At 46.5% G+C, this 12,568-nt stretch overlaps 1 protein-coding gene across 36 annotated transcripts in view; it reads left to right on the top strand.

Moving 5' to 3' along the window:
- The window catches only part of ZMYND8 (zinc finger MYND-type containing 8), a 161,549-nt gene that overhangs the window by 19,749 nt on the left and 129,232 nt on the right, over window positions 1–12,568 (top strand). For all 36 annotated transcript variants that reach the window (XM_054541549.1, XM_024238583.2, XM_024238592.3 and 33 more), the window contains 1 exon segment: window positions 3,178–3,248. In XM_054541549.1, coding sequence (XP_054397524.1) covers window positions 3,224–3,248 — 25 coding nt within the window. In that variant the 5' untranslated portion in view covers window positions 3,178–3,223.

Raw genomic sequence — 12,568 nt, 5'->3', positions numbered from 1 at the left:
TTCTTGCTCAGGCACTGGGGGATAAATCTTTTATTCTTTTTGGGATGGGATGGGGTGGTCTTGGTTATCTTTGCAGGTACTGTTATTTCTTTGAATTGCCTGAAATGTATCAGTTTGTGAAATCTGCAGGCAAATGACTTGGGTAAATGTGAGTGTAAGAGGTGGTGGTGTATACAATGTATCTAACTAGTTGATGGTATATTTTCCTATTGGAGTGAGAAATTGTTGTTTGCTTTTCAGCTAATTTTACCCTTTTCTTTAGCGGGCCCCCAGTTTCCTCAACAGACCTTTAAAGGGAAAAAAGTAATGTCAGTTTGAAACAAGAGCTTGTTGTCCCATTGTTTTTGATTTAAATCATCAGGGTTGCTGGAAGCTAGCAGATATGGAAGGAAATAAGCTGTCTATGTTCTAAGACTTTAATGTGTTAATGACAGAAGTTCAGAGTATTTTCTCCAGATGCAGCTTTTCTTTTTAACAATTATTTGACTGTTTTTTTCCCCCAAATGACTGAACAGTTCTTAACCTAAATTGACCAACATCAGTGGGGCAATTCAGACAGGTACAGATCTTTTCTTGCCACTACTTTTGATGTAATATTCATTTTTTTTTTTCCTAATAACATAGTTCTTAACACTAAACCAAACACACACACACACACACACACACACACACACACACACACACACAAACCGAAATCAGTGGTGTAGGAAAAAGGAAGTCCCTTTAGATGTGGCTATTCAAAATGACTAATTTTGCATTCTGGTCTTTGCTTTTGTAAATGAAGTTTTTTTTTTTTCCTCCTTTTAATGCATAGACACTGCAGTTTCTTTTAGTCAAATACAAGTTAATTGTGTGTGTGAGTGTGCGTGCATGTGTGTGCACGGGTTCCTTTTGAAAGGATGGTTTGCTGATGTGTGAAAAAGATGGTTTTCTTAAATTGTTGTGCTTGAAATCCTGTGCTAAAGCTGGTGGTGCTATTGCTAAAGTTGGGTGATTATGGTGCCCACTTGTAATACTTGGAAAGATAAAACAGATTAACTTTTTTTTCCCTCTCTCTTCTGCTCCAGCATTGATTATCTTAAAACTCAGAAGCAAATAGCCACCACATAACTAGTTTGCATTTTCCTCGTCTCTCAGCAGCATTCCTGCCTGAAGTATTCAGCTCCTCTAGGCTGTTACAAGCCAAATAATGGTTCCCTTGAATGCAGCTTTCCTCCATAATCAATACACCTTTGAATGTTTTCATCGCTGCAGAAATCCTTCAAGTGGGTTTTTTTGGCTCAGTTCTGCATAATTGTTTCCCTCACCACTGTAGATTTCAGTTGGATCACAGATTAGCGTTTTCTCTATTACTCAAAATATGGGATTGGTTTCAAGAAGTTTAGAATTTCACATACTTCATGCTAGGGAGGGAAACAGAATTCTAGTTGCTAGAAAAGATCAAGGTTGCTATTTGTTCCTTTGAAGTTAACTGTCTACCCATCTCCAAGGGCTGCATGGGGCTTTTTGTTAAGATGTATTTCCAGTCACCCCAAGCCAGAACCCATCAACAGCATCCAGTTGGACAACCTGTGTATGTTTCAGGCGGAGTGTGTTTCTGAGTTGCGAATGTTTTCTCCTTAAGTTGGAATAGAAAGCATTAGTGCTGAAATAACCTTCAATAAATCACCGTTGTATTATTGCATATAAGCGATGTGTTTAAATTTAGCAGGCTGCTTTCTCCTGATGAAAACCATTTGTGACAACATGTCAGTTGTTTCTTTGGTGATTTGTGTCACAGGCTTTCTTTACAGATGCGGTGTAAATGAAATTGTTAACGGGGTTCAAAATCAGGTTGCTAAATGTGTTAATATTCTCATTTAAACCCAACTACCTTTCTTCGTCTCCAAGCCCCTATAATTTAACTCTGAACTATAATCTTTTCCAGTCTATCTAGCTCCCATCCTAAGTCCTCTCCTCCTAACATGGAACTCTCCTAAAATCTTCTCCTTATACTAGGGTTCGAGACATGAGGCTGTCTTTTGGGGCCTTTTGCGTTGTCACTGTCCCAGACCACGGAACACAGACAGGACATTCTCTCTTCCCCAGCCTCCTTCCTGTGCTGGCTTTGAGTCTTCCAAATGGAAAATTCCAGCCATATCAATTGGTGATGCACCCGTTTCTTCCTGTGGAACGACAGTCTGATGGAATTGCTTCTGGAGTAAATGCCCAGCTTCTTACCACTTCAGTGTCAGCCCGAATGTTTGGAAAGTTCTAGCACCTCAAATCATTTGCATCTATGAAAGCAGAACTCTGTTTTTTCCCTTTGGTTTAGCTTGTGAGTTCTCTGTAGGAGGAAGATCTGATATGGCCGGCTCTCTTTCAACCCCAGTTCCAGCAGAGAGAGAGAGAATGTTCTGGGTGATGGACCCTCCCAGCAAAGGGGCTTGCTTTATTTGCTTCTCTCCCCAACCCTCCACTCTTAGTCTTTGTCTTTTGAATAATCCTTCCTCATTCCACTTTTGTGGTGGGGGATAATTAGTCACAACTCAGTAGTAAGCCGTAAGCATTCAGGGGGTTGGAAGTGTGGAGACCCCGGTCTGATTCCTGGAATCGGTGCTCCTCGGTTCAGTGTTTTGAGACCAGGTCTTTAGCTTCTTGCTGGGCGTATTTTTCTGCTTTGTAATTTAACCTGTATCTTTTTTTTTCCCCCATGTTCCTGCCTCATCAGGGAATTGTAAGATTTAGGGGGAGGTGTGGGAAATCTTACTCTTTGCCCTAAAGTATTCAGAAATCAGAATTCTGGATACCCTGCAAAACACCTCCAACCTCCCTGCCTTTGAACCCTGTGTTAACAATGAGAAGCTTGTTTATTTGAAGGCTGGGTTCTCATTGGCCCACAGGGGTAGGTTGTAATTGTGTGTCTAAAAAATTGCCTTTTGCATTCCCCAATAGCATGACAACTGGAATAGTGATTTGACTTAAAAAAAAAAAAAAAGAACAACCTAGTGTTTTAAAAAACTCCTTTAGGACTCTTCACACTTTGTTGAAATCAGGTGTGGGTTTCCTCCCCCCAGCCCTGGATAAGGATGAGGGAATGTCTTTAAGGTGGGTTTGTTGCTAGAACTTCCAAATAGCTGTCCCCATGGGGCAAGTTCTCAGCCTTCCTAAACATGAACATAATTTGCTCTGTTTCAGCTTGGCTGAAGAGGAAATAAAAACAGAACAGGAGGTGGTAGAGGGCATGGATATCTCTACTCGCTCCAAAGGTGAGTAAAAATCTTGTATTATCTATTCTAGAGCTAAGGAGGAAATTGGAATTTCTTTTTGTTGTTGTAGTGCAGTGAAGTGTGTGGCTCTCTGAGCCGACATTGTAACTGTTCTTGGATTTTCAGATATAAGATTTTTTGATGGATGAACCTAATTTATGGAGAACTCTCCTCCTTTTGGTTTTCTTTCCCTGGTGCCTGTGTAGGTGTCCTGACAGTGAATTTTACCTGTGTGTCATGACTGAGGGTGGCTGGCTACCTCTCCGCAGGGTGACTTTCAGGAGCCACGGTTTAAATAAAGCATGTTCTGGAAGCCACCAGAGCCTCTAGCTGCTGCTCGTTTTCTGATTTTAACAACAGACCTCTTTGGAATCCCAGAAGTGGGATGAAGTCAGCCCGCTTCATTGGAAAGTGGTGGTCTTGGGTTAGAGATAAAAAGGAAATGTAGAGCTTGCTGGGATGCCGGGCCAGTGCTTGCATTTAGTTTAAAATTTAGCAAATTAGGACAAACACAATTTATGCGTTTATTCACAAGCCTGGAGTAGACTCCTGAATATCCTCTAGTTGAGGGATTGGTACTTTTCATTTGGTCTGTGTGAAAGAGATTTTATGAGGCTTCCCAAAATGAAGCAGTTATTCACTTTTACCTTCAGGGTGCTTTCACAAATGAGCTACTGGAGTATTTTTTGTATCTTTGGTTGATGAAAAGGCTCATCTCCAAACTTAATGGTTGTACCAAGGTGTTTTCATTCCTTCAACAAGTCACTGAGTGCTTTCTTGGAACACACAGCCTTGCACTGGGGGTTATGGGGAGGGAGGAAGAGGCTGGACAGGGTTACTGCATACTACCGGAAGGAGATTCTCATTTGGCTGCAGAGTGTCGCACAAAGTGACTCCCTAAAGGGGTTTGAAACCAAAAGCATTTTGAGGATTGTTATAAGACAGCGTGTTGCCAGGCATGGTGGCTCATGCCTGTAATCCCAGCACTTTGGGAGGCCAAGGCAGGCGATCACGAGGTCAGGCGTTCAAGACCAGCCTGGCCAACATGGTGAAACCCCCGTCTCTACTAAAAATACAAAAATTAGTCGGGCATGGTGGCACGTGCCTGTAATCCTAGCTACTTAGGAGGTTGAGGCAGGAGAATCACTTGAACCCGGGAGGCGGAGGTTGCAGTGAGCTGAGATCGCACTACTGCACTCCAGCTTGGGTGATAGAGCAAGACTCCATCTCAAAAAAAAAAAAGACAACATGTCATTTTGGGGCAAAGTTGAGGGTCCAGTAGTCAAGGCTGGGACCTGGGAAGTGGGAGCTGGCTGCTGATCTCTGGCAGGGGTCACATGAGGGGAGGCACCCTGGGTGGGAAGGCCTGGCTTACTGGGTGGGTGCTGTGTGCTGGGGAGCAGCAGGAGGAGGCTGGGCGGAGGCAGAGGGCTGCTGCCCCCTCATCACAGTGTGACCCAGCCTGTGCTGGGTGGCAGGATGTTTCAGTGCCATTGATGGTGAAGAGAGCTGAGCCACCAGGGACTTCAGAGCAAGGAAGGTACCTTCTTGCAGAGGTGTTTTTGATGTTGCAGGAGCACGTGCCTCTCAGCCACTTCTCAACCCCCTTGTTGTGGTCAGAATCAAATGTGGTCCAGCAGGAGACGGGGCAAAATGGAGAGAGACTGAAGAGAGGGGGCCAGGAGGTGGGGGTCTTGTCCCTGTTCTGCTGCTTACCTTCCCCAGGGGGCTTGGACACTGGCTCTGTCCCTTCATTTTTGTATTTGTGAAGTGGGGTGTTGGATTAGATTGTATCCAAGCATGACCAAGCTGAGTGACCATTGTCTCTTTCTCTCTTTTCTCCTACTCCCATCCTCTCCCTTCAAAAGCCAGAACGCGCTTCAAAAACATGGATTGGGGTCAGGCACAGTGGCACATGCCAATCATCCCAGCTACTTGAGAGACTGAGGTGGGAGGATCAGTTGAGGCCAGGAGTTCAAAACCAGCCTGGGCAACTTAACGAGACCCCCCCCCCCCCATCTCTATTAAAAAAAAAAAAAAAAAAAAGTGGACCGAGTGCGGTGGCTCACGCCTGTAATTTTAGCACTTTGGGAGGCCGAGGTGGGTGGATTGCCTGAGCTCAGGAGTTCGAGACCAGCCTGGGCAACACGGTGAAAACACGTCTCTACTAAAATACAAAAAAATTATCTGGGTGTGGCAGCATGTGCCTGTAATCCCAGTTACTTGGGAGGCTGAAGCAGGAGAATTGCTTGAACCCAGGAGGCGGAGGTTGCAGTGAGCCAAGATCGCGCCTTTGCACTCCAGCCTGGGGGACAGAGTGAGACTCCATCTCAAAAAAAAAAAAAAAAAAAAAGTGGGTCAGGTTCTGTCTCATTTTGCTAACTCCTTCTGATGACTTTCCAGTACCCTTCCACTCAGGTCTGAAGTCACCGTGACCTGCCTACCTGGGCCGGCCCTGTTTACCTTTGTTTCCTTTGTGACGTTCTGTTCACCTTGTGCCATTTCTCCCCCGACTTCACTTGAGCTCCTTGGCCTCCTTCCTGTTGGTTCCTTCCTTGGGGCCCCTGTGTGTCTTTTGCTGGGAGCAGGCTGCCCATTTCTCATTGTGATCTCAGACTTATCTCAGATGGTGGCTCCTCAAAGAGACTTTTGGTGGCCACCTAGTCTGAAGGAGTCATTTCATCATTTTCTGTTTTAAATATATATATATAAAAGACAACGTCTCACTCCACTGTCCTGGCTAGAGTGCACTGGTATGATCATAGCTCACTGTATCCTTGATCTCCTGGGCTCAAAGCTCACTGTAGCCTCAATCTCCTGGGCTCAAGCTATCTTCCCACCTCAGCCTCCTGAGTAGCTGGGACTACAGGTGCACACCACCTCACCTGGCTAATTAAAAAAAAAATTTTTTTTGTAGGGATGAGGTCGCGGTGGGTTGCCCAGGCTGGTCTGAAACCCTTGGCCTCAAGTGATCCTCCCTCTTTGACCTCCCAAAGTTCTGGGATTATAGGCATGTGCCACCATGCCTGGCCAATTTTCTATTACATTTTTAAAATGAACTTTTAATTTAACAGTAGTATTAGATTTCCAGAAAAGTTTTGAGGGTACTGCCAAGAGTTCCCATGTTGTTAGCCCCTGGCTCCACACACACAATTTCTTCTATTATTAACATCATACACTAGTGTGGTGTAATTGTTACAAATAATGCATCAATTTTGATAAGTTATTACCAACTAAAGGTCATTCCTTATTCAGATTTCCTTCGGTTTTCCACAAAAGTCCCTTTTCTGTTTTAGAATCCCACTCAGGATTCCTCATTACATTTAGTTGTCTGCCTGTGCTCCTGTTGGCTGTGACAGTTTCTTAGACTTTTCTTGTTTTTGTTGAACTTACCGGTTTTCAGGAATACTGGTCGGGTATTTTGTAGATTGTCCTCTCAATTGGGATTTGTATGATGTGTTTCTCGTGATTAGACTCTGGTAAACTGTGGTTATGGGTTTTGGGGAGGAAGAAGACTACAGAGGGTAAAATGCCATTTTCATCATATCACATCAAGGGTACGTATTATTAATAAGATCTATCACTGTTGGCCTGGCGCAGTGGCTCACACCTGTAATCCCAGCACTTTGGGAGGCCAAGGTCGGGGGATCATCTGAGGTCAAGAGTTCAAGACCATCCTGGTCAACATGGTGAAACCCCGCCTCTATTAAAAATACAAAAATTAGCTGGGTGTGGTGGCAGGCACCTCTAGTCCCAACTACTCAGGAGGCTGAGGCAGGAGAATCACTTGAACCCAGGGTGGAGGGGGTGGAGGTGGAGGTTGTAGTTAGCTGAGACCGTGCCACTGCACTCCAGTCTGGGAGATAGAATGAGACTGTCTCAAAAAGAAAAGAAAAAAACAAAAAACAATATTTATCACTGTTGATGTTGATCATGACCATCTGGCTGTGGTAGAGCTTTCTTCTCTTTCCATCTTCTGCTCTTTGGAAGGAAGTCACAAGGCGTCACCCACACTTAAAGAGTGAAGGGCTATGCTCCACCTCCTCGAAAGCAGAGGCTTGACATAAATTATTTGGGGGCCGGGTGTGGTGGCTCATGCCTGTAATCCCAGCACTTTGGGAGGCCGAGGCGGGCAGATCACTTGAGGCCAGGAGTTCGAGACCAGCCTGGCCAACATGGCAAAATCCCATCTCTACTAAAAATAACAAACATTGTGTGCCTATAATCCCAGCTACTTGGGAGACTGAAGCAGAAAAATCACTTGAACCCGAGAGGCGGAGGTTGCAGTGAGCCAAGATTACACCACTGCACTCCAGCCTGGGTGACAATGACACTGTGTCTCAAAAAAAAAATTTAGAATTCTTCTGTATGGGGTATTGGTCTCTTCTCCCTCATGTATTTATTCAGTCATTTATCTCTAGCAGTGTGGACTCTGGGATGGTTACTTTATACTGTGGGTTGTAATCCAATACTACTTATTTATTTTATTGCTCAAATCATTCCAGCTTTGGCAGTTGGGAGCTCTTTCTGTTGGCTCTTGTGTCCCCTTGACAGACTCCATCGTTGTGGGGTTTATTTATTTGTTCGTTTGAGACAGCCTCGTTCTGCTGCCCAGGCTGGAGTGCAGTGGTACAATCAAAGCTCATTGCAGCCTTGACCTGCTGGGCTCAAGCAGTCCTCTTGCCTCAGCTTCCCAAGTAGCTGGGACCACAGGCATGCATCACCACAGTTGGCTAATTTTTGTTCTTTTTATTTGTAGAGATGGAGCCTCGCTGTGTTGCCCAGGCTGGTTTTGAATTTCCCAGGCTCAAGTGATCCTACCACTTTGGCCTCCCAAAGTGCTGGGGTTACAGGTGTGAACCACCATGCCTGGCTGGCGTATTTATTTATTTATTGAGCACTTTCTTGCCTTCTGGCACTATAAGATGTTCCAGGCTCATTTTGTATGTCTTTGCCTCAGCCCTAAAATCATCCATTTCTCTATGGATCCTGGTTTCTTTCTTTCTTTTTTTTTTTTTCTTTTTTTTTTGAGATGTAGTCTTGCTCTGTTGCCGAGGCTGGAGTGCAGTGGCGTGATCTCAGCTTACTGCAACTTCCACCTCCTAGTTCAAGCAATTCCTCTGCCCCAGCCTCCTTAGTAGCTGGGATTACAGGCACATGTCACCATGCCTGGCTAATTTTTTTGTATTTGTAGTAGAGGCGGAGTTTCACCATGTTGGCCAGGCTAGTCTCGAACTCCTGACCTCAGGCAATCCGCCTGCCTTAGCCTCCCAAAGTGCTGGGATTACAGGCGTGAGCCTCCGTGCCCAGCTTTTTTTTTTTTTTTCTTTGAGACGGAGTCTCACTTTGTCGCCCAGGCTGGAGTGCAGTGGCGTGATCTTGGCTCACTGCAACCTCCACTTCCCTGGTTCAAGCAATTCCCCTGCCTCAGCCTCCCGAGTAACTGGGATTACAGGAGCACACCACCACGCCTGGCTAATTTTTTTGTATTTTTAGTAGAGGCGGGGTTTCATCATGTTGGCCAGGCTAGTCTCGAACTCTTGACCTCAGGCAATCTGCCCGCCTCGGCCTCCCAAAGTGCTGGGATTACAGGTGTGAGCCACCGCACCCGGAGTATCCTGGTATCTTTTATTGGAGAATAGTATTAGAAACCAAGATGTGGGCACTAAGTGTGCTCATTTTTGTTTGTTTGTTTGTTTTTGAGATGGAGTTTCCCTCTGTTGCCCAGGCTGGAGTGCAGTGGCACGATCTCGGCTCATTGCAACCTCCGCCTCCTGGTTTCAAATAATTCTCCTGCCTCAGCCTCCTGAGCAGGTGGGACTACAGGCGCACACCACCACGCCTGGCTAAGTTTTGTATTTTTAGTAGAGATGGGGTTTCACTATGTTGGCCAGGCTGGTCTGGAACTTCTGACCTTGTGATCCTCCCACCTCGGCCTCCCAAAGTGCTGGGATTATAGGCATGAACCACTGCACCCGGCCAAGTGTGCTCATTGCTACTGGAATGTCTTTGTTCTAGATTCTTTTTTTTTTTTTTGAGATGGAGTCTCACTCTGTCACCCAGGCTGGAGTGCAGTGGTGCACTCTCAACTAACTGCAACCCCTGCCTCCCAGGTTCAAGCAGTTCTTCTGCCCCAGCCTTCCAAGTAGCTGGGATTATAGGTATGCACCACCATGCCTGGCTAATTTTTTGATTTTTAGTAGAGATGGGGTTTTGTCATGTTAGCCAGGCTAGTCTCGAACTCCTGACCTCAAGTGATCTGGACACCTCGGCCTCCCAAAGTGCTGGGATTACAGGTATGAGCCACCTTGCTTCTAGATTCTCTCAGTGGACAAGGAAGGATATATACACATACTGTGTAAACATTTTTGCATGTATCCATCTGTGTCTATATCAGCTAAACATGATTTCATTCTCTCGTTCAACCTTTTCGCATTACCACATGGATCATTCTAGCCTTATTCACTGGTTTCTCTGTAACCTCCTACTCCAACAGTGAGAAGGCTGGCTTCTACTGTCCACCGTTCGTTTACTATTTTCTGGTACATTTTAACCTGATCTACAGTGTTCAGTCTGATGAACTTTAACACATGTTCGCACTCATGGGGCCCTGACCCAGATCAAGATAATTAAACATTTCCAGCATCCAGAGCATTCCTCTATCACTCTGATTTTGTTTATAGCCTTTGTCCTCACTTTGTATTTTCTTATTTGTTACTCTGCTAGAATGATGGCTGCTGTATTTTTTTTTTTACGTTAACAAAAATATTTTTGGAGACAGTCTTGCTCTGTTGCCCAGGCTGGAGTGCAGTGGCTTGACCTTGGCTCGCTGCAATCTTCATTTCCCGGGTTCAAGTGATTCTCCTGCCTCAGCCTCCTGAGTAGCTGGGGCATGCGCCACCACACCCAGCTAATTTTTTAATTTTTAGTAGAGATGGGTTTTCACCATGTTGGCCAGGCTGGTCTTGAACTCCTGATCTCAAGTGATCCGCTCGCCTCAGCCTCCCAAAGTGGTGGGATTATAGGCGTGAGCCACCACGCCCCTGGCCTTTTTTTTTTTTTTTAGATGTGGTATCTCATTGTGTTGCCCAGGCTGCAGTGCAGTGCAGTGGCTATTCACAGTTGCCATCATAGTACACTACAGCCTCTAACTCCTGGGCTCAAGTGATTCTCCTGCTTCAGCCTCCTGAGTAGCTGGGACTGTAAGTGCGCACCATGGTTTCAAGTTCCCTCTTTAAGCACCCCTGGACCACCATGCTTACTTACCCCATTGATTTGAGAGGCAGGGTGCCATTGAGATTTAAAACACCTGACTTCTGGCTGGGTGGCTTATGCCTGTAATCCCAGCACTTTGGGAGGCCAAGCACTTTGAGAGGCGGATCATGAGGTCAGGAGTTGGAGACCAGCCTGGCCAATATGGTGAAACCCCGTCTCCACTAAAAATAGAAAATTAGCTGGGCGTGGTGGCAGGCACTTGTAATCTCAGCTACTCAGGAGGCTGAGGCAGGGGAATCGCTGGAAACCAGGAGGCAGAGGTTGCAGTGAGCTGAGATCGCGCCCCTGCACTCCAGCCTGGGTAACAGAGTGAGACTCCGTCTCAAAAAAAAACAAAAACCACCTGGCTTCTAGAGCCAGATTTCCTGGTTCTGTCTTGCCCTCTTTCTAGCTGAGTTATTCCTTGTGGCTAAGTTTCCTTTTGTAAATGGGGATGATAAAGATAGAAGGTTATGGCTAAGATGAACTTTGCTTACACAGATAGAATGCTCAGAATGGTTCTTGGGGCTGGGTGTGATGGCTCACGCCTGTGATCCCAGCACTTTGGGAAGCCGAGGTGGGCAGATCATGAGGTCAGGAGATCGAGACCATCCTGGCTAACACGGTGAAACCCCGTCTCTACTAAAAATACCAAAAATTAGCCGGGCGTGGTTGCGGGTGCCTGTAGTCCCAGCTACTCGGGAGGCTGAGGCAGGAGAATGGCGTGAACCCAGGAGGCGGAGCTTGCAGTGAGCAGAGATCGTGCCACCGCACTCCAGCCTGGGCAACAGAGCCAGACTCTGTCTCAAAAAAGAATGGTTCTTGGGACAGGGTGGCTGCTCAAAAATGTTAGCTATGATTTGCACCAACTTAGAGACAGTGAATTTTTATTACTAGGTCTGTCAGGTGGTGAGAATGACTGTGTTCTGCCATTTCCCCCACTTGCAGCCTCTGGGAAGAAGGTCTGGATGCAGATGAGGAAACCATGCCCGGAAGACCCCCTGCTCAGAGGGGGCACAGTGAAGAATTGTGGGCCGGGCGCTGTGGCTCACGCCTGTAATCCCAGCACTTTGGGAGGCCGAGGCGGGTGGATCACAAGGTCAGGAGATCGAGACCATCTTGGCCAACACGGTGAAACCCCGTCTCTACTAAAAATACAAAAAATTAGCTGGGCGTGGTGGTGGGCGCCTGTAGTCCCAGCTACTCGGGAGGCTGAGGCAGGAGAATGGCGTGAACCCTGGAGGCAGAGCTTGCAGTGAGCCAAGATCGCGCCACTGCACTCCAGCCTGGGTGACAGAGCGAGAGACTCTGTCTCACAAAAAAAAAAAAAAAAAAAAAAAAAAGAAATAATTGTGTAGGGTTGCCCAGCAGGCAGGCTCGGGACCAGATAGGAATTTGCTTCTCTCCATCTAGCAGTCTGGTGCTTTGCACTGCCCTGCAAGCTTCCTGTCCTGTTGGCCTCTGTGACATTTGAAGAAGCCATTGTGCAGGTGTTTGGAAGGATTTTCTCGGGTGCTTGGGAATTCTGGCTTTGGTAGGGAATCATTGAGGGGAAGGAGTCACCTTGTTTTGAGGAAGAATTTCACCCAAGGATTCCCTGGGGTGGTTGTCGTTATGTGAAGCTGAGCTCTCGTGCCCCAGAGTGAGTGGCGGTGGTGGCAGCTTCTGTTTCCAGGGCACCTTTGTGCCGGAGCCACTTGTCTTAATATGCAAAGTCCTGGGGTTAAGATCGGGGTTGCTGAGGTTCCCAGAGCTGAAGTCTTCATGGTGAAAATATGATGTCTGTGAAGGTGACTGGGATGAAGCCTTATCTCTTGTTCAGTCCCAATGACCTCAGCGTCCACAGTGGGATGATCTCCAGGCTCAGTGAACATGTTTTTTTTTCCTCCAGACTGCTTTTCTTGGGAAGTTGAGGGACTCTGTTCCCCTGTGACATGACCCGGGTCAGGGTCCTTCGGTTCTGAGCAGGAAAGGGATGGACTGCAGGTGGTCTGTTGGTGTGAAGCTGCTCCCACTGCATTGGTGAGAAGGCTGGAGGTCCAGGCTGCTCTCGGGAGTAGAGCCAG

Source organism: Pongo abelii, chromosome 21, assembly GCF_028885655.2.
Source record: "Pongo abelii isolate AG06213 chromosome 21, NHGRI_mPonAbe1-v2.0_pri, whole genome shotgun sequence".
In the NCBI taxonomy this organism is placed as follows: domain Eukaryota; kingdom Metazoa; phylum Chordata; class Mammalia; order Primates; family Hominidae; genus Pongo; species Pongo abelii.
The sequence above is the reverse complement of the archived record's forward strand: the minus strand, read 5'-3'. Positions and strand labels throughout refer to the sequence as shown.